The 24,696-nt window shown below is 36.9% G+C and overlaps 1 protein-coding gene across 3 annotated transcripts in view; it reads left to right on the top strand.

Annotated features, from left to right (window-relative positions):
• The first annotated feature begins 6,042 nt into the window (after window positions 1-6,042).
• spen (spen family transcriptional repressor) overlaps window positions 6,043-24,696 on the top strand; it is an 85,307-nt gene continuing 66,653 nt past the window's right edge. For all 3 annotated transcript variants that reach the window (XM_073031831.1, XM_073031830.1, XM_073031828.1), the window contains exons 1-3: window positions 6,043-6,329; window positions 18,219-18,539; window positions 20,792-21,262. In XM_073031831.1, the coding sequence (XP_072887932.1) occupies window positions 6,247-6,329; window positions 18,219-18,539; window positions 20,792-21,262 (875 nt within the window). In that variant the 5' untranslated portion in view covers window positions 6,043-6,246. The remainder of the gene's footprint in view (window positions 6,330-18,218; window positions 18,540-20,791; window positions 21,263-24,696) is intronic.

Below are 24,696 nucleotides of genomic sequence, written 5' to 3'. Positions count from 1 at the left end.
TAATAACTATGCTTAGTAACAGTAATTTCCACATTTAACAACATTTGGTCATTTTACAACACACATTTAATATGTAAATCAGGACAAGGTATGTATTGAGAAATCCAAACCAAATCAGAATAATTTAGTTTGACAGGTTGGAGCATCATAATGTTAAACATTACACTACTAAATTGATATTTCTTGAAGATTAACAAAAATGCAATCTAAATATTATGAGCAAAAAATAAGTCATAAGTGTCTTGCAGCAGTCCTCCAAAATCTTAGCTAATTTCAATGAAAGCAGCAGCAAGGCTAACTAACACTACTATCTCAACTAAAGGTTAATATCACCCAAGAATTTTTAAGATTGATGGAAATCCTGAATGAGACTACTATTGCAAAATGACAGTTTACAAGACAAACATAAACAAGTACTATTTGTTGCAATCATGCATTTTTCAGAAGGCCCCAGATCTACAAGGTAGGTCTAAATTTTTTTTGTTCCCTAATGTGGGGCGGGAGGGGAGGGAGGTGGAGGAGGTAAAATATCCCAATAGTTGCCTCAATTGGCCCTTAAACATTATAGGTAGGAAGGTTATCAGCTTTGGTAAGAAAAACACAAAGGCAAAATATTATTTAAATAATAAATTGATGTAAACAGATACAATGTCTTTATACACCAGTCATCAAAAGCAAACATGCAAGTGTGGCCAGCAGTTGAAGTATCAAGTAGTATTTTGGTCTACATGCCATTTTGTAATGAAGACAGGAGCAAGCTTGTCTTACTAAAATTATAGAAGACCTTGGTAAGACAATACTCAGTTTTGGCAAGGATAGTCTTACCATACAGGGATTTATGGTCACTGAAGGAGAAATTGGGGCTGATACAGAACGTTGGACGTTGCCAGTCAGTAGGTGAAGAGAGGGAGGGATAGGTTGGTGAAAGGGAAAAGAGTCTGGAATCGGGGTGACAGTTTCATGATACAGGGTGACAATACTGAAATGAGATTTATAAAAACTCTTCCCTCCTCCCCCATTCAGATGGGAGGATTTACAGGAGGTGAAGAAGAAGTTGCAAAATATACTTAAAGGGAGACAGACGTCCAAGCACAGAATTCAGCAAGGACAGTAAGAAATAAAAGCATGGTACTAAGAATCTGGTGTGATCATTGGAATAGCAGAGGAGGCTTGAAGGGCCAGATGGTTTACTCCTAATCCAATGCTTCTATATAATTGAGGATATAGTTCGAAGTCAACTTAAATCAATGGATCTGGAGTCACACATACACTTGACCAGCTAAAGAGGTATTTCCATCCCTCAAAGGCATCAGAAAACCATTTTCTTTCTCTCTAGATAACCTAGTAGTTTCATGGTTAGTTGAATAACTTGGTGTAATGTAGGTTTATGGTCACATACTTTTTCCTCGTGTCTGTTTACATCCAAGGATTTCACTTGGATGAAAATAGTTATAAGAGGAAAAGGTCCATGACCACACACCTATAATAAATAGGTGTGAATTTAAGTGAAATGCAACATCTTTGAATTGAGGGGAAAATTATTAGCATGCCAGCCAATGATTTGATCTGGAAAAGACATACATATGGGTGTCCAGAGGAATTCACCCATGAAACATTTCATGGATACTTTAAGGTTCGTCAGGAGAGCATCAGAACTTTAAGGAAATGTGATAATTTTAAAGTAACTAAATAAATGCTAATAAACAAAGTTAATTTAAGCTCGTGTATTCATTTTTAGAAATGGATGAAAGTAGTTTCCTAAATTGTACATGCCATTAAATCAAGTAGCAAACATCGATGTTTGGAATAATACAAGCAGAGAAATGATAAAAGACATTCACAATATGGAAGAAGCTTATCTAACTGCTAGCATTTAGAGACTATGTTTTGCATTTTAGAAACCTATTTTTTAAAGGTCAAATGACGAACTATCGTTATCAGAAAAAAAGAATTCAAACACATATAATTAAGAAGTATTACAATACTGGTTTCTGGGAACCAAAAATAAAAACAATGCTGTAAAAACTAAGGTCAAGGAGCATTTGGATAGCAAAAAAAGCCAGTATTTCTGCCCACATTGGCATTGCAGTTTGAACTCTTCATTAGATGCCAGTCTGTGACAGGAGATAGTTGATACCAATTCTGTTCTTGGTGGGCTTCTCCAGAAGAGTGCTCCAGAGACGGATGCACAAGCACCCCTGCTATAATTTCTAAGAGAAATGCTCTTCCTTCTGAAGAAGAGCTGAAGTTTTCTCCTGCTACCCCATTCATATTTATTCCTCAATGGAGATCCAAACCAATCTGTTGATTGTTGTTTCTGGGAAGTTACCATGCACAAATGTTACAGGAACCATTATCTGTGTAATAAGGACAGGTTGAATAGATCAGGACTTTATTTCCTAGGGTATAGGAGAATGAGAGAAGATTTGATGAGGGTTAAATGTAAGCAGGGGTAAAATTTAAGGTAAATGCATGCAAGTTTTTTTCCACTGAGGTAGGGTGAGATTAGAACTAGAGGTCGTAACTTCAACACTTAAGAGAAATTTGGATAGGTACATGGATGGGAGGAAGATGGAGTGCTTCTATTCAGGTTCAGGCTGAAAGGCAGAATAGGCTGAAGGGCCTATTCCTGTGCGGTGTTTTGATTCTATAACTAGTGATAATTGATCATTGATGTGAAATGCTTTTATGCATAGATGCTGTTCATCATGCAGAATATTCCCCTCTATTTAAATACAGGAAATAACCCAAATAAAGGGACAATCCATGTTGGGCTGAATTAATTTTACCATTCTTCTTCTGTTTCCACCAAATTGACAGCTCAATATATTTGGAAAACGTCCGCCAGTGAAGTTGCTAATTTCTGAAAAGACTAGGAAAATCTTCAATCTTACTGATATGTGAATTCCTAAGGGAGCATTACATAGGTTGAGATGTTTCCATGAGTAAGAAGGCAGAGTTAGAAAGGAAACAGTCATTTAAAGCTGTGTAACAAATTATTTTCACCAAAGGTGGTTAAATGTTGGAGTTCTGTACCCCAGAAGTTTGAGGAGACTAATACCTTGGGGAGTTGAATACATTTTTGTATGATTACACAATTGAGGGCTCTCTGGAACTGGCACAGGTGTGGTCTAGAGCAGTTCAGCCACAGGACAACCTTGTTCCTATTTTGTGGCTTTGTAATAGAAACTTACATTTTTAAAATACAAATCATTCAGATAAAATGTTCTTAATATCAAGGCACTTGAAGCAATGTGACCCATTTTTAGATCACAGAGAATTTCTGGAAACCTCAATAATAAACATAAAATACAGCAAAAAGTGTAGTAACTATTTATGGTTACATTTACAGTTAAACCAATGAATAGCAAACAAAGCCAGTTTGGAACAAATGTACATGGTTTCCACAAAACAAAAAGGTAGTTGCTGGGAAACCACAAAACTGGTTGCTGGGAAGCAACTACTGAATTTGTTACAAAACATCACTAAGTACACATATAAATGGAACATGAAGCTAAATTGCAGTTCTGTTTAGGACCGGTTTAGTCAGCAGAATGTAATCCAAAGACATATACATGCACACACCGGCCTTTGGGGTAACATTCTTCTGTTTCTGTTTTATTTGGAAAGGACAAAATGCACAGGGCAAAGAAGTGTTAACCAAAAGATGCCCAACTACACACAAGTGAAGACTGCAAAGGTAATTTGGGTTCACTATCATTAAGTAAAATACAAGGAAACTCCAGAAAACACTTTCAATTTTGCTTTGTGATGCATTTTAATTGAAGTGCTCACTTTACAAAATTATTTATTACCAGCCTTCACAAATAATAAAAGTGGGGTAATCATGGCTGATTTTCTATATCAACACCATGTTCCTGCATAAATGTCATATCCCTGATACTCGAAAACATTTGAACAGCTTAACATACACCTGTATTCATCTGGGTTTCTAAATATATTCCCTTCCATACAAGAATTCTCTTTTTTTAATACCCTGAGTCTACCATAGATGATTCAGAGAAAGAAAACAAAATCAGAAATAATGCAAGTGCCTCCAAAGGGCATTTTCTAAAAATACGTGTAACTAAAACAAGACCCAATTATCAGGTACACAAGACACAATGCAGTACATTAGTTAGATCAAAAGCTTCCATTTGGAACAAATTCTGAATTATTGTTGATTAGCACCAAACACAAATCCAAAGTTCTCCGATAACTACGCCATTACCCTTTTTATGAGTTCTGCTTTTATATGACTACTATCATAAAATGCAACCTTAAGAATATTGCGTGTGTGCCAATTGCAGAACTCAGAACATAATTGCAGCCTTTGAAAAAGCTGTAAGCGTATGAGTCATGTACTTTACAGCCTTGCCCTTCCCTCCTCGGTATCTTGCACCAAAGGTCACTATGGCTAAATACCCAAGAACAGTAAACATAATCCTTGATTGATTATAAAGTACATAGGTCAAACAAGTAACCTTTCTGCAACCAAGTTCCATTTCCGTCTCAACTTTGTGATATGCAGCTAATTTCCAGAATATCAAACACGTTATATAACTGAAACTTTTCTTTCCCCCCCTCGATAAAAATGGGCCTGCTGAAACAGCAGGCATTTGAAACCGCCTATTGCACCATTTGACACACAAACTGAATTCAAAGAACATTTCGCAATTTCAATCAGCATTTAAACTTAACCCCCCCCCCACTAACAGCTGATCGCCGGAAAACCCGTTTTAACACGAACCCTCCACCCAAAAAACTATTAAAACTTAAGTGATTTTTTTTGGTCTCAATTTTACAGCAAGAGCGTGAGAAGCATGTGACCCATCAGGCTATGTCTGTACATATGTTTGTAAATGTATGTTTGAATGGTGACGTAATGATTAAATACAAAATTTAATAAAGTATTTTATATTGGTCTCCTTTCTGAAACACTTACTGTATTGTGGTATCACTACCCAAACTGTTGTCCTTTCCCCAGAGAATTCTTTCCTTCTCTCCAACCCGATATAAATTTAACATATCCTAAATTTAGCGATCTTGTAACAGTTGATCTGTATAGGTTGGACGCAAAGCCAGTTTTATTTAGCAATATGACTAAACGAAATAGCATCTTCCAAGAAAGATCACACTTTAAGATCGTATAGGGCTTAAGTGCTTGTTATTCCACTATTTTAAGCCACAAGGTAGTCTATATTTCTGGTATTCCAGCAGTTTCTAGGCGCTGCACTCCCTGTTAGGGCAGAAAATTGGCTGCCACAAAATGGCGGACTCTCCAGAACTTTCCATCGCCTTAAAATGGCGCCGATTGGAAAGGGAAGGGGGAGGGGAACAAAGACAGGGACAAAGGACTGAAATGGACGATATTCCTGTAAGAAAACCCCACGAACACACAGCAGTTTTCTGACAAAGCTACTGGTAACAAGCTCTTTTTTTTGAAGGTTGTATTTCCTCAAATCGGTCATTTCGGCGTTCAAGCCATCTAAAATCTTCCCATATCGTTCAGAACATCCAAAATCTAGTATTAGTCGAAGGACACGGATTAAACAGATCTATTCTTTAAATGGAATAGTGGATATCCCTGGAACTGCGCTCTCAGATTCCTCTCTATTCATCGCGCTCCGGCGCCGACAGCAGCCTTTCCAGAACTTTCCTCCCAGTCACTAGACACCAACTCTGCACATTTGCGCAGACAACACGCCAGACCGCTTTTTTTTCCCCTCTCGCTATCTTTCTGCGCACGCGCACTTCTGCTGCCGCTGTGGAGCCTTTTGCGTCGCGCAGCGGGGGAGGCGCTGCGCCCACTGCGCACGCGCGGGTGCCGCGGCTCCAGCCGAACGATGGGGGGGAAGATAGCGCGCGCGCATGCGCAGACGGCGTCCATTCTTTCGGCTGGGAAGTGGCGGGGTGAGGGGGTGGGTGGGGAGGGGGAAGGGAGGCGAGGGTTTCTCCACGCGTGCGTGGAGCCGAATCGACCCGGGGTTTCGTGGCGCTTGCGCGCCCGCGGTCGCGGATTCCGCGCATGCGTGGTTCTCCTCAGTATCGGGTCTCGGGACGCACTGTTAGCGTCTCGAGGAAAAAAAAACGCGTCAGGTCGGGCGGCGCGAGCGAGGAGTAAGTGTGTGCGTTAGCCTAATGGTGGGATTTTACCTCAAGGATTAACCCGGCCTGGGGCCGCCAGCAGCCAACCCCGATCACGGACTTTCACACACTGAACGGGGGTCCTATGACTCGCTAAGGATGGTACGAGAAACCAGGCACCTCTGGGTGGGGAATTTGCCGGAAAATGTCCGCGAAGACAAGATTATCGAGCATTTTAAGCGGTAAGTTGGCAGTGCGAGAGATGAAGTAAACACTCTTTTTTAGTGTATTATTGTGTGGGCCCGGCTTCGAGTCCGCTCGGGTAAACTGAAACCGGAGAAAGTGCCGGCGTCTTGCTGCAGCTGTGTAGGTGAGATCCATATATATACACACACACACACACACACACTGCTGATTAAGTTCACATCCTCCACTTTAGCAAAGCGGGTCACAGGCGGCCCGACTGTATTCCTATTGTTATGTGGCATTGCTACAATCTTGAGGCGATCTCCTTATATACGCTCACTCATGTCACCAGACAGCTTCGACGAGCTCCGCAGAGAAGAAAGACCGTGCAATTAAAAAGTGAAATGGGACACAAACACGTTTTGTCTTCCCCCCCCCCCTCATTCTAGTCAGCTACTTAGCTAAATCGGTACTTTTTTTAAAATACCGCTGTGCGCTGCAGCGTGAAGTTTGCAGTAACGTCCAGTTAATGCTGGAAAACGTTATGAGTTTGGGAAGCTCCAGCCCCGTGAGAGGGAAGGATGTGTTTTTAGACACATGGGAGCTGTAATGGAGGACAGGACCGTCTGTGGGAAACAGGACTGGGGGAGGGGAATCCTGCACAACACATTTGCTAATAGCAAAGGGGCCGCTTATCTTCGATCAGAAGAAGCTGCTTGACCCTGCATAGCGAAGAAAGAAAATTTGCAGGCTCGTGATACACTTCTGCTGGCAGGAAATATGCCATTGAAATCGTTTGATTAAAAATACTAAGTTTTAGGTGCCATGCTTTCAAATGTGTTCCTGTTTCTCTATGATGAATTCTGATCTTTCAGCTGGAGATCTTGCACTGTATTGCATTTTCCAGAAAGGAATGAGTGATCTGAGTTTCAATTGAAAAAGGTTCGAATTCGCGTGTATGGATGGAATTTGGGAAATTGTACCTAATTTACTTTTTAAAACATGGCTACGTTGCGAAAGCCAGTCGCAAGTGTGCATACTGTTTGCTTCTAACTTTAACTGTTATGTTTTAATCAGCGGTTGTATTGATGTAGAGGGTAATGACAAAATAGGGATACTGAGCGTAGCGTGTGGTGCTAGCGTGAGTAAAATGGCGGATCCCATTCTCGGCATCATACCTCACGTTTGGCATTTGAAATGTACTTTGTCGGAGGATGTGTAGCAAAATCTAATTACCATATTGTGTATGATGCTGTGACTATAATGTCTGACATAGTATTTTGTGAAACAATATGTTAATGGTCTTATAAATTTGCGTCCTTGATCCCTATTACGTTTTTTGAACACAAAAGACATACCAAAACTGTTGGAGGGTGCATCACAACTATTGAAGAACAGAAGCTAGCTAACTTAAAATAATACGGGAAAGCTCATCGATTTTTTTCCCGTGGAAATATCGTTATGAACTGCACAACGCACTAGGGATTTAACACCGATTTCATTGAGATTATCAGACCTGATAATAAACCGTGTGTTTGTTGCTTGATTTAAAAAAAAAACCACGATAAATCTTAGTTAAACTAACCACGGTTGACTTGATCTGTAAGAGTTTTTATCTCGTGTTCAAAATGGTGTGAAGGCATCGAAAATCATTACATTTTTATTCTAACAAATGGAAAGAGGCCGAAGGGTTGGACAAAGATGCAAATACATTGTTCCGAAACCTCTGCACCTGACTTCTCGCTTTTTGACAGGAGTAGGAATGGAGAAGGAACTGGTATTTGAAAGTCATATTGTGCGATGGAAAACAAATAGTAACAAGGGGATCCGGTATATTTTGCCAGCATTCCGTGTTTAGATAAAGGATTTTAGTAAGAAGTTTCTACATTTTAGATCAATGCTTAAGTCGCTTAGTTATAGTTGCTTGGTGATTTGTCAAAGTTATCAAGTTCGCAGTCTTAAGTTACATCTAATTACATAAGATCTAAGTCTGGAGTTTGTCAAAAATCTTATATGAAGTAGTAGAACATGCATTTAATGACTGCAATAAAGATGAATTTGCCTATTCTATTTCCCATTTATAAGCATCGATTATCCTGCGTTTTGGACGTTCTTTATGTCTAGATTTTATAGATTGGTTTACTGGTGTAATGTAAATTCCATCATTTTGCATTACATCATTTGTATATGAACGCATATAATGTGTCTTAATCTTGACAATGTCTCCACGTGGATGCGAACGGGAGCACATCTACAAGTGCTATAAATACGTTTTTTAATAAATTCATCTTTATATTAAAATAGTTTGTTTTAATTCTTTAAGAGGCAGAAAAACATTCTTGCAGTTTTTATAGTGCTTTATCCCAGTAGATTGGACGAGCAAAAGATCTGTAGAATTAAAACAATTTTAGTACGTAGTATACTACCACAACGGTTATAAGAATTGAAACGATTTGTGGTTTCCAGAATCTGATGTCTATATTCATATTTAATTATAGAAGAGCGCGGTATCTCTGTATAACAGTTTGAAATGCAAATAAGCCAGTTCCCACCCCTCCCCCACTGGAGAACGCGAGAAACGCATAAGGGGGAGGGAGGGTGCAAAAGGCTTCAGAAAGAAACGATCTGGAACAGTGTTCTACTTCAGGGGAAACATACAAATAAGCTTGTGGTTGTGAAACAAAGCTCAAGCTAATTCATTGTTACAATATTCAATATTTGGTGTATTTAATACTTACCATTGTATTTGCAGCTTATGTTATTTTGTAACAGCGTAGAGAATCGTTGGAAACCTTTAGCTTAGCATAAAGTGGATCTATGTTAAATAGCGTTTGATCGACGAGTTTTTCTTTCGTCATACACCGTTGTTGTATATTTAAGAAATATTTTAAAAAGTAGGAGCAAGGCGGGCGAATTCAGCGACGGTAGCCTGGATGCTTTCTTCAGCAAAAGGAAGATTTGGCATTAATGTTTCAAATCGTTAAAATTTTCAAGTGTACACTGTGTTGTCATTTTTTTGTGCGTATAAACAGTCTGGTCTAAGAAGAGGGCGTGGCCTCCTTGTGATCTGGTATATGAAGAGTGTTAAATTGCAGTAGAATCTAATTGGAACAATTATTAAATTCAGGAGAAATGTTCTTATTGAATTGAATACAGATTAGGTTTAATCTTGATTAGTTTGCATTTTAAAATAAAGCACTTTTTTGTAATAACTTAAACTCGAAAGTCCATTTTTAATAACAAAGAATTATTTTGTCTAGGAGTCATTGAATGAAGTTTTTTTCTGATAAAATGGAAGGGCCTAAACTTAAATTTACTCTTCCTGACCATTTATTATTATTAAAGATAGCTAGCTGTTCCTACTGATATGGGGAAAGGTAGATTCATTCCAAAATCTGAAAATTGATTTTACATTCCATGTTGGTCTGACCTTCTTCCTGGGATCACTTCAGATGATTATTGTATCAGGAATGCAACTGACATTACTGCTCCTGCCCCATCTCCAAGAAGGCTGCACTTACTGTACTGCTACTGTTCAATAAATTACTTATGCATAGTTTGTGGAAGTTTCATCATAATGAGAACATTTTAAATTTCATTTATCTCGCAATGGTCAAACTAATGTTGGAATCAAATTCAAATAGGATATTTTCTATTGATGTTAGTAGTCTACTTTAATTACCTTAGAACAATTTTTAAAATGAATTCAGCATGTGGTATCTGAAAAGTGTTTCTAATCCATGTGTACATTTTTTTAGAGATAAAGTGAAGTAAATTATGCACAAGATTGTAGAATGAAAAGTTTGGCTTTGCATGGCTAGCAGTAAAAAGATGAATAATAAATCATGACTTGTCCAAAATTACTGGCTCCAAACCACCAGCTAAGGTTTGTTGGCACAATATTTAACAAAGGTGCCAGCTGGTCCTGCTGCTGTGTCTGCATTTGGTTTCATATACAAGGGAAACAATCTTCCTCCTAAATACAACTGTATTGCTCATACTTGCGTACAATTCCCTATCAGTATTTTTTATCTAAAATGCAACCTTTCAAAAATATAAACCAATATTGACTTTGATTTACAATTGGTCTGCAATGGATTCAAGCAGAGGTGTGAAACCTGCAGCAAAATCTTGGGCTGACACCACAATGAAGGAAGAATACAGCAGTATATTAAAGCTATGATGTATCAAAATCAGATTCAGATTTAACACTGATTTATATGACACGAAATTTGTGTTTTGCAACAGTAGTGCAATGAAAAGACATAAAATCACTTTAAATTACAAAAATAAGTCAAAGTAACAAGATTGTGTTCATGGACCATTCAGAAACTGATAACCGAGGGGAAGCAGCTGCTTCTCAATAGTTGAATGTGGGTCTCAGGCTCCTGTACCTCCTCTACAAAGATTATACTTTTTAGTTCATCTAGGGGATAAACAGCATCATTTAGCTGTAAGTACTTTACATCATAACATTTTGTTAATGATCCGACAAACAATAAGCTCTGCAAGCTTTACCTATTATTTACAACTTGTGTTGTTGTTCCTCTCCACACCTTGTGGCTCATCGGCCAGCAACCTTGATATTTCTTAGCATTTGTCTATTTTTTACTAGGCTAAGTGCTAGCTCGCCACTCAGCCTAGCATGGATGGAAAGCGGAATCACTTACCTCAAAGTCTGCTGTGATGCCATTAACACCACCAGCCAGATTTTTTTAAAGTACTGTTTGGCAATATTTTACTTCGATACTACACCACAAATGTATCTTAAGCAATTCACTATAATCTTTGTTGTGCACTTAAATATTGAGGATTTCATGCCTTTAAGTTGTTTACTCCTTCATGTTATGCTGCATAATGAAGTTAGATAATTGTCAGTTTTGGAGCTGGAAAGAACAACTGTAGCTAAGAATTCTACCTGGACAATCAGACTTGGTGTTTGTAACTAGAACACATATTTAAAAATACAATATAGAGCATATGCATACTTGAAATCTTGAAAACAATTCTAGTTTGATAGCATTTTGAACAATGCAGTCATAATTGTAGTGTAGTGTCTCTTGTCCATCTGTTCCCCTCGTATATTTATATTTATCCCTTCTGCTCTTAATCCAGATGAAGGATCTCATTTTCTATTTGCTCCAGATTCCAGTATTTGCAATCTCTTGTGTCTCCAATATTTTTGTAATGTTGGATTAATTTGTTGAGTAAATTACCCTGTCTCTGCTTGCTAAATATCTGACAATTTTATGTGTTTTAAAAAATTGTGAAACCACCAACCATCTTTAAAGTATCGAAAGTAGACATACAAAGATGTGTATACTTGGTGTGGATATAGTGTGCATTTACAAAAATAGTATTTTGTAAATTTCGATTTACTTGTTATATACTGGCTAGAGTGGAGACGGTTGTTTTAAACAACAGCAATGTATTTGGATCTATATGGTTAATGACGGCATGGATAAAATAATTTATAATTTCCTGTAATCTGGAAAAAGTCTGGAATATATTGCTAGCAGTTGTTTGGTATTTTATGTATTTAGCAGATACACATAAGATTTTTACTGACTAAACAAGTCTTGGTCAAGATATGATCCACTTCAATTTTTATGATGCTTATGGATACTAAGTTATCTGGAAATTTGATTTTAATAGTTAAGTACAAAATTAGAACATTGTTTAAGTATTGTAGCTCAGATTTGTCTTTTTGCCCTTTTGAATTTAATATTTAGACAACTCAACTGCATCATTGTTTATCCTACTAAACTTAATAAAATACAACCCAAGTTTATGCAACCTGTTATCACAATTTGAAAGAATATTTTGTCTCGTGAAATACAGGACATAAGACCTAATGAGATGGTCGTGAATCTTTATAATAATGTTGTGATGGCTGAATCACTAAGTATGTTCAAAATTGAAAGAGATTTTAGACTTTAGTGGAATCAACAGTTAAGAAACCAGACAGGAAAGTTGAGCCGAGACCAAGATCAGATCAGCGATAATTCTACTGAATGGTGGTGTAGGCCTGAGGGGTCTTTTTTAAAACATGCTTTTGTGTTCTTATCCAATTTCAGCAAAGGTACTTTTTCTTAATTTCTCCTTGTGCAACTGGTTGTCAGACATTAATATTGCTGCTAGAACACTTGGTTATTTTTTTATCATACTAAAGATGCTGAGTAAGTGGAAACAGCTATGTTGTTTTGTCCATGGAATGTATTGCCTGAAATAAAGGCAGCACAGATTTGTTACTGGAAAATTGCATGTGACTAATTTGTATAACTGGAGCAAGCAGTGGCAGAAAGGGTGTATGTTAAGTTTGCATGTTAAGGCATAACTAACAGTGATGACATTTGTGCTGCCTAAGTGAAATGTTGCCACTGTTGTAACATCAGAAGAAAAATTGTCAATAAGTTTATAAGAAGTAAGGTTTATAGTTAACAAATCAAAAAACTGGTCTCCTTACGCAACGTCATGGAGCATTACATTTTGGATAACTTTTTTACTTGTCTTTTACTTAGCTTAGAGTTCTTTTGCATGGCAAGGTGATTTCGTAATGCATGATTCATTTTGTATGAAAATTGATATAGCATTATACAGGCAGTACTGAAGATTAATTGTGGTATTTTTGGGACATCCATTTCCTTGTTCTTACATTATGAGTAACTGCCTTTAATAATTCTCAGCTTTGTTAGATAGCCTGTTTGTCTGATTTCTACATGCTTTGGTCTTTATCATGTCTTATCAGAGACATTTAAAAACCCCATGTATATCACATCTGCATATGCTGGAAATCTGAAACTGAAAATGCTGTGAACGATCAGCATGTGAGGTGGTATCAATGGAGAGAGATGAAGAGTCATTGATCTAAAAGGTCTCTGTTTTCTCTCTCCATAGACACCCTCTGACCTTATGGATATTTCTGGCATCTATTTTGTTTCAATATAAGTTAAACAGGTCTGGTCATTCAAAATTCAAAGTACATACATATATGTCACTATGTACTACCCTGAGATTCATTTTCTTGCAGGTATTCACAGTAAGTACATAGAAACACAACAGAATCAATGAAAAGCCACACACAACAAAGATATTTTGGTATAGGTGTTGACTATTCTCTGTCATTTGTTGGATCTTTGAAGAGAGCTTTGGAAATTAAATGCTACATTGAGTTGATAGTTTTGGCCACTCTGGAATATCACCAATAGGGCAGTTGGAACCATTTTTATATGTGGTGTAAAGCTCAATCTTTTAAAAACCAACAGTACTTTCATAATATGGAGTGCTGCTTTGCAAAGAGATAAGTGGTCTAATGCAGCCAAAAGGCCTTGATGTTACTGTTGCTCACTATTGCCACTTGACTGAACTTACTTTATTTGAATGGGAAGGTTAAGCTCGATCAAATAGAACCAGAGTAGAGCAGTGGTCAGTGGGTGAATCTCAGAACAAGTTCTGTTCACAAAATGCCACAGCCCAACTGTAATATTGTCAGCTTTAAATTGTTTTTTCAATGTGTGGCATTAACATTTTTTAAACTAGTAATAGATAGATAGATAAATACTTTATTCATCCCCATGGGGAAATTCAACATTTTTTCCAATGTCCCATACACTTATTGTAGCAAAACTAATTACCGGTACATACAATACTTAACTCAGTAAAAATATGATATGATAATATAACATATTAAACAAACCACCATTAAACAAAAATAAATAGACCTTTTCCTTCTCCACAGTCAGTGAAATCTATGGATTGTAGATCCCATGTCAGGTTAACAGATTCCTGGCTATACCACTGGATTCCGTAGTGAGGGAGTGACGGTTTGAAAACCTAATTGTATTTATGATGAGTAACCCACCATTTCTTATTTTCAAATTTTCATTCTGTGTTTTTAAAGTGATAATTTCCAAGTCATGTTGTCTTCAGCATGTCTTCACCCCTGTCACGTTGATCAAGTTGCTACCATATAAACAGGCGTTTGAGAGTTTCTTATTTATCACCCCCCCCCGAAGTGAAACAAACCTGCAGATAGTTGGCGTCTGAAAAATTATCTTGATGCTGAAAACACTATTAATCCAGCAACATCTGTAGAAAGTACAGATTGTTTCATATAGTTTTGTTTTCATTTCGTTTTGAAAATTGTCAAAACTGGGAAAAAGGAAAAAAAAAGTTTTGTACTCTTCGCACCGCCCTCCCTGTACTAACAATCTTCTGTAACATTAGCTGAATGTTCCTGGTGCAGAAGTACAGAATTTGGATAGGATGTGCAGATAGTTTATATTTGAGTTAGCATAAATAATTTCTTCACACATTAAGTCGGACATTGTTTCCTTTCAAATGTTGCCGTTGTGAAAACAGAATTATTATCCCGCGTAGTTTAAGAAGTAAACTTAATTAAAAAAAACCTCGAATGCGGGATTTCTGCAGTAGTCGAGCAGTTTCTAGCTCCACATAATGTGCATTGTGTAAAAATGTCGGTGTGGCATTCGCTTCTCCCAAGAGGCTTGCCCAGAAGCAAACAAGGCAATTTTTTCCGCTGATAAACGTCACTCTCGTCGCATCACGAATTATTTACAAACATATAATCGCATTCATGGAGATCTTTGTAAAAGTTACTGGATAAAAGTGGGAAATCGAACTACCTCTCTACTTGCAAGAAAAGGAGGATTTTAAAAATATATTTACTACGTAGGGAAGCAAGTACAAATTAGAACATACCGCATTGAAACTGCAATAGAAGCAGATCATGTGATATCCTTTTTAGATCCACCCAATTTCTGAAAGGTAGATTATTTGATGACTGCACCCAATGAAAATCGTACGAAGACTGATGTCCTTGAAATTAAAAGAAAAGGATTGCTTTAGGGAAAATTATGTTTGACGGGATCGAAATAACCGATCATCTTGAGTTAGCGCTATTGATTTACTACAATGACCCAATTTTGAGTTTTTCCCCCCTTCACCTCCCGCCATTATATGTGTCCGTTTGATGCCTGTGATATGTCCCGCCATTTTACAGCATTGCACCGCTGGTCGGCTGCGAGACTGCAGCAGTCGGGAGAGCTTGTTGGAAAGCAGCCACAAGGTGTGTCATGCGGCCAGTTTAACTCGTCACTGAGGAAAAACACATAAATAGCTGCTCTGGGGATTTGCTCAAAGTCCGGTCGTTTGTTTAAACGGCCTTGGTTTCTGAAAGTACACACAAGCCTGTAAACAGGTCATGTATTTGAAAGTGGATTAAAATGAAAAAAAAAATCTGATAACAGCAGTCACAGAAATGTTGGTGAAAATATGGTATTTTACTGCCTGCGGTTTTGTAATTACTGATGCAAAAACGTTGATCAGATTAATTCAAAATTGTACCTTTTATGCGTTATTTATGTTTATACAGTCACGAATTGTCATATAACATAGCTGTAACTATTTCTAGTAATAGTAAGAGATTTACTGAAACTTAAAATAATTCTATAAAGATAAAACCATCCCTAATAAAACATGTACAGATTCCACGTTTATCCGCAGTTTTACCTGCCCCCGCCCACTGAACTGCTGACAACAGTTTTTTTTATTGAGTATGATAAGTCTTGAACAGCGTAGGTGAGAAACATTTAGGGTGCAAGAACAAACCCCAGTCATCTGAGGTTTGAAGAGCAATTTTATTTCTTTATGTAATGACACCTCCTGGAAATACACGCAATTGCGTTTTGGAGTTGCCAAAGGGGTTGGTGGATCAGTAGCATCCCAAAAGAAACTTTGTAGGTATTTTACAATAATCTGTAGGAAATTAGCAATCTTATACCACCAGGTTGTAAGAGAAACATGTTTTTATATTGTGATAGTTGAAAATGAGATTATATTACCTCTTGTAATCAAGAAAATGATCAATTTCAAGTGCCAGAATGCAGTCAAAGAAAGATAGTGTCACAACAAAATCATTATTGGCTCGGAGGAAGTCATTTGGCCCCTCATCATTATTGGCCTTTACAAGAACAGCTCGCTTCCCTGCACTCCTCACTGTCCTGCAGATTCTTTCCTAGAAAACATAAAACAATTCTAGGCTAAGATAAGGACATTCTAGGAGAGAACTGATGGGAATCTATTTTTTAAAATTTATGCTTTAAAAGAATAGGTTGTACATTCTGTTGTATTACTTTTAGCACATTCATTAGTAATAACATCATTTTGCATTTTTTTTACAATGTAAAATTTTGACCATAATCCATTTTCTAAGTTACAAGCTAAGTCCCAATGATATACTCTTCAACAAGTGGAAGCTAGCAATTTAATAAGAAAAGGTGGAGATGGGGCAAGTGAAATGAAAATCATGACATGACAATTTAAAGTTTCTTATAAGAATTGTTTAGCTGTGTTGGACATTATATATGTGTTGACTGTAATGAATATTTGCATATTTAATGAATATGGGATGGCACAGTAGCATAGCAGTTAGTGTAAAGCATAAAATTGGGGTTCAATTCGCAGCGCTGTCTGTAAAGGGTTTTTGTGTTTTCCCTATCCTCCCACATTCCAAAGACATTAAGACTTAAGGTAGTAAATTTTGGGCATGCCAGGTTAGCCCTAGAAGCACAGTGACACTTGTGGGTGGACCCCAGCACATCTTGAATTGCATTGATTGTTGACACTCAATAACTCATTTCACTGTATGTTTCACTGTTTCAATGTACATTGTGCCAAATAAATCTGATCTTTTATCTTTATCTTTTTGAGTGGATGGGATCATTTTAACCTGGAAAACAAAAATCTTATTTTATGCATTGTAGGAACACTTGAATTTATGTTTCTCAGCAGGTTAAAGCACATTGATGTTTCTCTGTTTAAGAATTTAGCAGGAGCCATTGTTTCCATTGGAATTTATTTAGTGCTGTTAATCATCAGGGTACTGAGTGCATATCCTAAAGCATCAATGGATAATTCACTGAGGAATGGGAAAATGGCAATTATCTGGGACTCTTAAGATTATTAATGGAGTAAAACCGATAAGAGATTGGAGGAAGTAGGGACTCTGATTTTGAAAGTGAGAATAGGAACAAGGAAGAAAAGCTACCAATGGAATCAGTGATTCATTTCAGTGAATGTTGGAAATATACATGATTGCTGTTACTGTGCTCTGTTCAAATTTCTGCATCAGATGTAAAATAATCCACACAGTTAATTTCATTTGAGGTTTTCTTTACACAGTGTAAATTAGGATCTTATGTTGGCTTTGATAGCAAAATATGTATGTCCTCAAATCAACAATATTACATATTCATTAGTACCATGGTCTGGAATCTGGTGATCAGGTAGAGAATATATGCAAGAAATTGACAGTAATTTAGAATTTACCCCTGTCCTCCATTCTTTGTCCTGTCATACTTTCTTCATGATGTTGGCTATATTTTCTGAAAGAGTATAGATATTAGCTAGAGGATATAGTTTAAAAAAACATCAAAATTAAATTTGTTATAGATTCCTGCAGCACACCATATTCACACTAGTCATCAAGACAGGCATTAATCCCTCTTTTCTCTCTGACATCTCTATCAACTCTCCTCTCTTATTCTCCTGAATAACAAATTCATTCACCAATCAGCACATCTTTAGCATGTGAGTGGAAGCACAACTGTTGGGGACATGGGTTGGGGAGAGGTGCGGGTTGCAGGAGAAGAATGATGCAGGGACTATGCAAACTTGACACAAAAGCACCCAAGGTTAGGATCGGTTGAAGGGTGTCTGGAGATGTTAGATGTACTAATTGCTGTGATGTTTTGCATTGGTATTGAATTTAATACAGTGTTGCATTTAATTTTCTTCTTTACCTAAAAGGAAAAGTTGAAAATAATACTGTTTAAATGTTGCAATATTATGTAAAATGTTGATTGTAACTTGTCCTGGCTAGTTTGTGTTTTACATATTTATATATTTTTTCCTCTTTCTTTCAGATATGGCCGTGTGGAAAGTGTTAAAATTCTTCCCAAAAGGGGCTCAGAAGGAGGAGTGGCAGCCTTTGTGGATTTTGTGGACATCAAAAGTGCACAGAAAGCTCATAATTCGGTCAACAAAATGGGAGACCGGGACCTTCGAACGGATTACAATGAGCCTGGCACTATTCCAAGTGCTGCTCGGGGATTAGATGATACCGTTCCTATAGGAACTCGTACTAGAGAGGTTTCAGGGTTCAGGGGAGGTGGTGGGGGGCCAACATATGGACCACCACCATCACTACATGGACGGGAAGGACGTTATGAACGGAGACTTGATGGGTAAGTTCCAAGGTTTCTCTAGGCAGGGTGTTGATAAATAGTGTGAGAAGCAGCAGCTCATGTTTAGGTTCCCAGATGGATTTAATGAGGAAATCTATACATTCGTGCCGTTGTTGGATGTGGAAGAGCATTGAAACCAGTAGCAGCTCTGGCCTCTTCGCAGTGGATCTATTCTGCAGCTGGCTGGATGACTACTCCTGGGATAAGTTTGGTTAGTTTGATGGAAGGTTTTTATCAGTTACTATGGAGTTAACCCTCGTAATAAGCTTCCTTTTTCTCCATGGATTGCAAGCAGTTCCCTCTGGATGTATCCCTTCGATTGAGTGGCTATGATATTGCATCCTGGTACAACCAACCTGAGGAATACTATGGAGTTACTAGACCTACTGTTTGAGACAATATTGAAGTACGTTGAAGACTTCCTGCAGTATCATATTGGCTTTGGCTTAAGTGTAAGATATTGATGCACATTCTTTGGATATGAAATATTTCAACGAAGATGTAGTACTCTTTGATCTACTACTTTCCTTGAAGGATATTACAGCTAATGATTTTCAACATGAATTTATTTGAAGGAAAACTGAAGAATTGAGAACGTAACACATGCAAGGGTCTACGTATGTACTGTCTATTTTGATTCATGCCATTTGGATCTTATGGATATTTCTGGTCCAATGATTAACTTGTAGAAGCTTTTACACATTTTGGAATTTCACTTTCCTGCATAATGGAATGGAGGGTATTATCTCTTCAACATGGGATTATATTCATCTTAAAGTAGTTTTATGGCAGTTTGGATTACCTGGTTTGTGTTTCGTACTCTTCATGATTCTACTTATTGTACCAGTGGACAATCAAACAAGGGAAATCTATTAGTGGATACATTACATTTTTAACTTTCAGATCAAATATGAAAATATTATAAGACGTGGCAACTGACTGCTAGAAAATGGATGTTATGTACCTACTACTAGAAGAAAGCTCTGTGCTCTGGGAGTAACGGTTATAGTTGCTTAATGTCAACGCGAATTGGGATACATCTATTTACCATCATACATCAATCTGAACGTACTCCGCATCTCAGAAAGGTCTTGGGGTTTGGGAGTTACTATTAAACTTTGGGAGCTATCTGTTTGAGGCGAATGTACGTAACACTGGCAATGGAAGTTTATCTTTCTTGGGCGTTCAGTTTTCTTGATACAATCCCCAAATCAATGCGGCACTAGCACTATCCGAAGTTGGATTACCCCTTTAAGAGGGGACCAAATTGGGAATGTTTGTACACTTTTCTCTCCCTAGATTTAATTGGGATTTAGGTCGTGTTTACTGCAGTCTAAAAAGGTTGGTATGCCCTGCCATGCGTATCTTAGCCCCTCTCCTAACCCAGTCAACCCTATCTTTCCACTAACTCCAGTAGTCATTAGCAATGCTAAAAATTCAATCAGCACTTAGCCAATAGAATCTCAGTGTCTTGCACCTCTGTTAGCTTCTTTGCCTGTCTTTGTCTTTCATGGATTAGGAAATTGTGTTTTTTGTGTGTCAGCTGATGGCAGTAATGCTTTGGAATCAGCTTGCTTCTTTTCATTGCTGAAAGGTCAGTGTAAAATGATTCTGCAGTACATTGTAAGCTCGGTTCTATACCTCGCTGATTAAGTCAACTTGACTCTATGCATAGTTTAGTGGCTTTGCTACTCAGTGTTTTCTGTTTTCTGAATCTGTAGAATGTCAACAAAAAAGTAATTCTGTTATAATATTTTGCATGGAAGAATTTTAAAATGGGAAGCAATTAAAAAGTTATGCTTATAAAGTAATTATGAAGATTATGAATAGAAATATGGAAATTCCAGAATTTAAAATAACTACATGAGTTGGTATATTTTTACTAAGATAATGTTCAGCAAATTAATTAGCCTTTGGTAAATGGCTTCTGCAGTAATGTTTTCCTAACTTTACTATTTGAGAATAGGAAATATAAGCTTAATAATTAGTATATTATCAACTGTATTAGGAAATGATGGTCTACTGTGAAGGATAAAAATTGAAAGCATTCAGCTTTTTAATAACTGCTACTGAATATAATGCTTTTGCCAATTTCTTTATTGTTTCTATATATTCACTAGCTAAAAACCAAATGCTTATCTTGCTGGTATTTAGAGGGAGCAATTAGAAGATCTTCATGCTGTGTGGGGAATGCTTGACTGATTGTCTTTTTCTTCATTCCTCTTCCCATCCCTTCCCCTAACAAAACACAGGGCTTCTGATAACAGGGAGCGTACTTATGATCATAGTGCCTATGGACACCACGATCGTACAACAGCAGGGTTTGATCGTCCCAGACATTATGAACAGGATTACTATAGAGATCCTCGGGATCGAACTATACAGCATGGAGTTTATTATGGGTCAAGAAGTCGAAGTCCAACTCGATTTGAAGCTCATGATCCACGTTATGAACAAAGAGGGAGGGAACAGTTTGCAATTTCAAGTGTAGTGCACCGAGATCTCTACAGGGAAGATATTACTCGGGAAGTAAGGGGGAGACGCCAGGAAAAGAATTATCAGCACAGCAGAAGTCGATCCCCACATTCCTCACGGTCAGGAAACCAGTCCCCACAACGACCTAGCCAAGGACGGTCACGGCGATCTCCCAGTGGCAGTGGGTCCCGGAGTAGGTCATCAAGCAGTGATTCAGTCAGCAGCAGCAGTAGTACCAGCAGTGACAGGTAGGTGGAGAGGAGCATACCACAATTAGTTTCCATCAACGCATCCCATTTGCCGCCAGAATAAAGGGGATCATTTGGTCGCTTTCACTAGTCATCAAAAAAGGTGAAGTGTACAGATTGGTAATTCAACATTTTAAAAACTTGTTGTTTTTTATCTATGTTACCACATGTTTTATTATGAAGAGTTCTCAAAAATTATTTAAAAGAAAGGAATGTATTTTTTGCACAATCCATCTTTGACAATGTGTATGAAATGCCACCGCGATAGAAGAATAACTTGGTGGTGTTACTAGGATTTCAATGAATATGCAGTGGTAAGAATGTATAACCTACATGCCATTTTTATTAAGGAACATTGTTAACTTTACAAAATGTTAGTCATGGAAGTATATTTTGTGTAGAACACAGAATTAAGTTGATGCTGATGGCACTAGCAATTTGAGATTATGTAGGTTTTTTACCACGTGTGAAAATTTTTTTGGTAACAATACTTATACGTTTGAATGTGGGTTTTTGTCACAATGATACTTAGTTTTGGGTGATTTGGTTTAGTTGTGTCTGGTTAGTCTATTCAGATGCTTTGGAATTAGAAAATTATGCATTTCAGTTTTTCATTTATTAATTTCTGTTTTTTCTTTCAGACTTTATATAAAATTACTGGTGATAGGATAGCAATATTGAATTTTTTAGAGCAGTGAAATCTTTTCTTTCCCCTCAACTTGGTAATCCATGTATTTAAAGTACAACGTGTCGTTTAGCATATTGTACACCCGTCTGTTTTTTGAGAAGTATTTGGAGCAGAATGATCAAGATATCATGTCAGTTTTTAATAAAAATTCTAGTGAGAAAGTATAACTTGTATACTGCATTTTTGTTAGGTTTTAACATTTCGCCTGATCCCTGCTAACTATGTGGCATCATGGATACATCCGATCCTATGAGTACATAGTGAAAGATTACATTTCCTACCTTTCATTTTACTATGATTACTATTCAGATTATTTAAAATATTATACCAGTTGTATTCTGCTGCTTGAAATGGTAAAATGGTGTGGTGCATGGGCTCTCAGCTTGAAACATTGGCATACAGGAATCGTTAGTTAACAAGCTCATTTAGAAAGACCTGTCATACCTTAAGCATATCAAAGATTTGTGACTTGCATTGTTGGTACTGCATGGTTTAATTTGCATAGCTATTATATCATAACTCAAATATTTCTACAAGAATAAATTAAATCTAGGGGTTGATGCAGTGACAGTAGAGTTAACAGGCAATTAAGATTGGTAGAATAGGTTGCATACCCCAATGTAATCTTTCCAATGTGTTTATGTTTTTAAAATGATCAATGCTGATTTGTACATTATACATAAGCCAACCCCAGGCTTACTTGCCTAGTTGTTTTAGCATATACTGCTTTCTCATCCTTGGATGTTTAGCCTGCTTTTCTATTTTCTTAGCTTGGATCTAGTATTGGCTATTTAGTTACGTTTCTTAATTTTAGATATTTCTCATGCAGAGGTATATAGTTTACATCTGCTCCAGTAAATCCCTTCATACATTTTAAGACCCCATTTAGTCACTTCTGAAATGTTTATTAAAGAGAAAATAGTTCCACTTTTGTTTCAAGTATTATTCTTGTTGCATTTATATAATGCCATTGATAATTCAGAAGTATATACAGTACTTCAAGTGAGATCTATCCAAGATCAAACGCAAGTTTAATGTCACTTTTGTACTCTTTAAATTTATTTTTTACATTGCTTTGATTACAATAAATGTGTAGCCTTTATGTTCCTCATGCCAAATTGTACAAATCTTGTTTACCCATTTAAAAATTCATTTACTATTTACACTGCAGTTTTACAAGTTACTTTCCAGTAATCAGCATTGATGTTGATTAGTATTGTGATTATTAAATTGTATTTCCAAGTTATTATGAAAGTGCATTAACAGTGGTGACTCCAATACCATTTACTTTGACACATAATTTTTCCAATTTCACCAAACTCAATAATTTTTTTAACTCGTAAGTTTTCTGTTCAATTGCTAGCTTACTGTGAATTCTGCTACTTGTACCTTAACCTCAGGTGTGCTACCTTAGTTATTATTCTAGTATGCTTTGGACTTGTAGAATATGAAATATACCTACCTTTGGACTTTTATCCAGTGTCTATAACTTCTACCAAGAATATTCAAGAATGACCTAAGCTTTTGAAATCTGTGCAAAATTGCTTTTTAAGATTTTTTTTGGCCACATAATTCAGTAAAATTTCCAGTGATCCAGAACCCATCAGTGTGAATAAATAAAATATCTAGAGACTTGTACGGTGAGCACTCCTTTTCTAATATTTGCCGCTGTCAAATGAAAAATCCATGTAAATTCTCTGTGTCCAGCAGCTTTGATATGGTTGGGCTGACAGAACAGCTCATTTCACTTAAAGAATTTTGGAGTCAGAATATTGGGAGGCGGTCTGTGGGTCATTTTAGTGAAGTGCTGAACAAAAGATTGTCACATATGAATAAGAATTAAAGACAAAATGAAATAACCCAAACTTTAGAAACATTTTAAAATCTCATATATTTTAAGATATTTGTCATATAGGGAAATTGCAATGCATGTAGAAATTTGCTGTAATTATAATTGTTTAGTCAGAATTGATTGTAATATCATGGAACTGAGTTTGAGATGTTGAAGTGAGGCTGGTTTGCAGAAAGCCTAAATTTAAGTCAGTTCAGGCAATTCTTGATAGTGTTGGAGCAGACTGAAAACTGCAGTTACAAAAGAGCACTGCACTACTGGCAGCAAGTTCGGGATTTTTATTAAACTGTGCATGTGTGAAATGTTGCATCGAATTGTTAAAATGTATTATACAGGTAGTTGTGATGCCATTAATAACCACAAAATCTAAGTTATTATCATCTTATTTTCATTTGGCATGTTACTGTTGAGTTTCTGATTCAGTTTTCCCATTTGAGTATTGCAGAGCATTATCTGTTTGCATTCCTCTTGACACCTTTTTTCCAAATGGAATTTTATAAATTGTGCGGCTTCTGTTAATTCCTGAATTTGGAACAATGATGAGATATAGCATCTTCAGAAGTGTATGCCCTTTTAAGTCTAGGGAAGGACAGCAACTGTGTGTAAGATATGTTAACTTGGGCAAATTGATTCCTTCTGAGTAAATTTCTGAATAACCTTTGGTTATAAGTAGATGTATGTTTAAAGACTCATCCATTGTACTATCTGTCATAGCTTTTCAAGTGCTTTTAGGAAATACTTCCTTATGATAATATACTGAGTATATATTTTGTTGCTTTCTATAGGTCTGTAAGTACATTGTGTGTAAATACAGTTTGCTCTGAGAAAATGAGAATTTTGTGGTGGTGTTGAAATCAGTTTGTTGTTCCTTTACAGAGCTATAAGATAGGTAAA

This window comes from Hemitrygon akajei, chromosome 29 (genome assembly GCF_048418815.1).
Source record: "Hemitrygon akajei chromosome 29, sHemAka1.3, whole genome shotgun sequence".
Classification (NCBI taxonomy): Eukaryota; Metazoa; Chordata; class Chondrichthyes; order Myliobatiformes; family Dasyatidae; genus Hemitrygon; species Hemitrygon akajei.
This window is presented reverse-complemented; position numbering and strand designations above follow the sequence as displayed.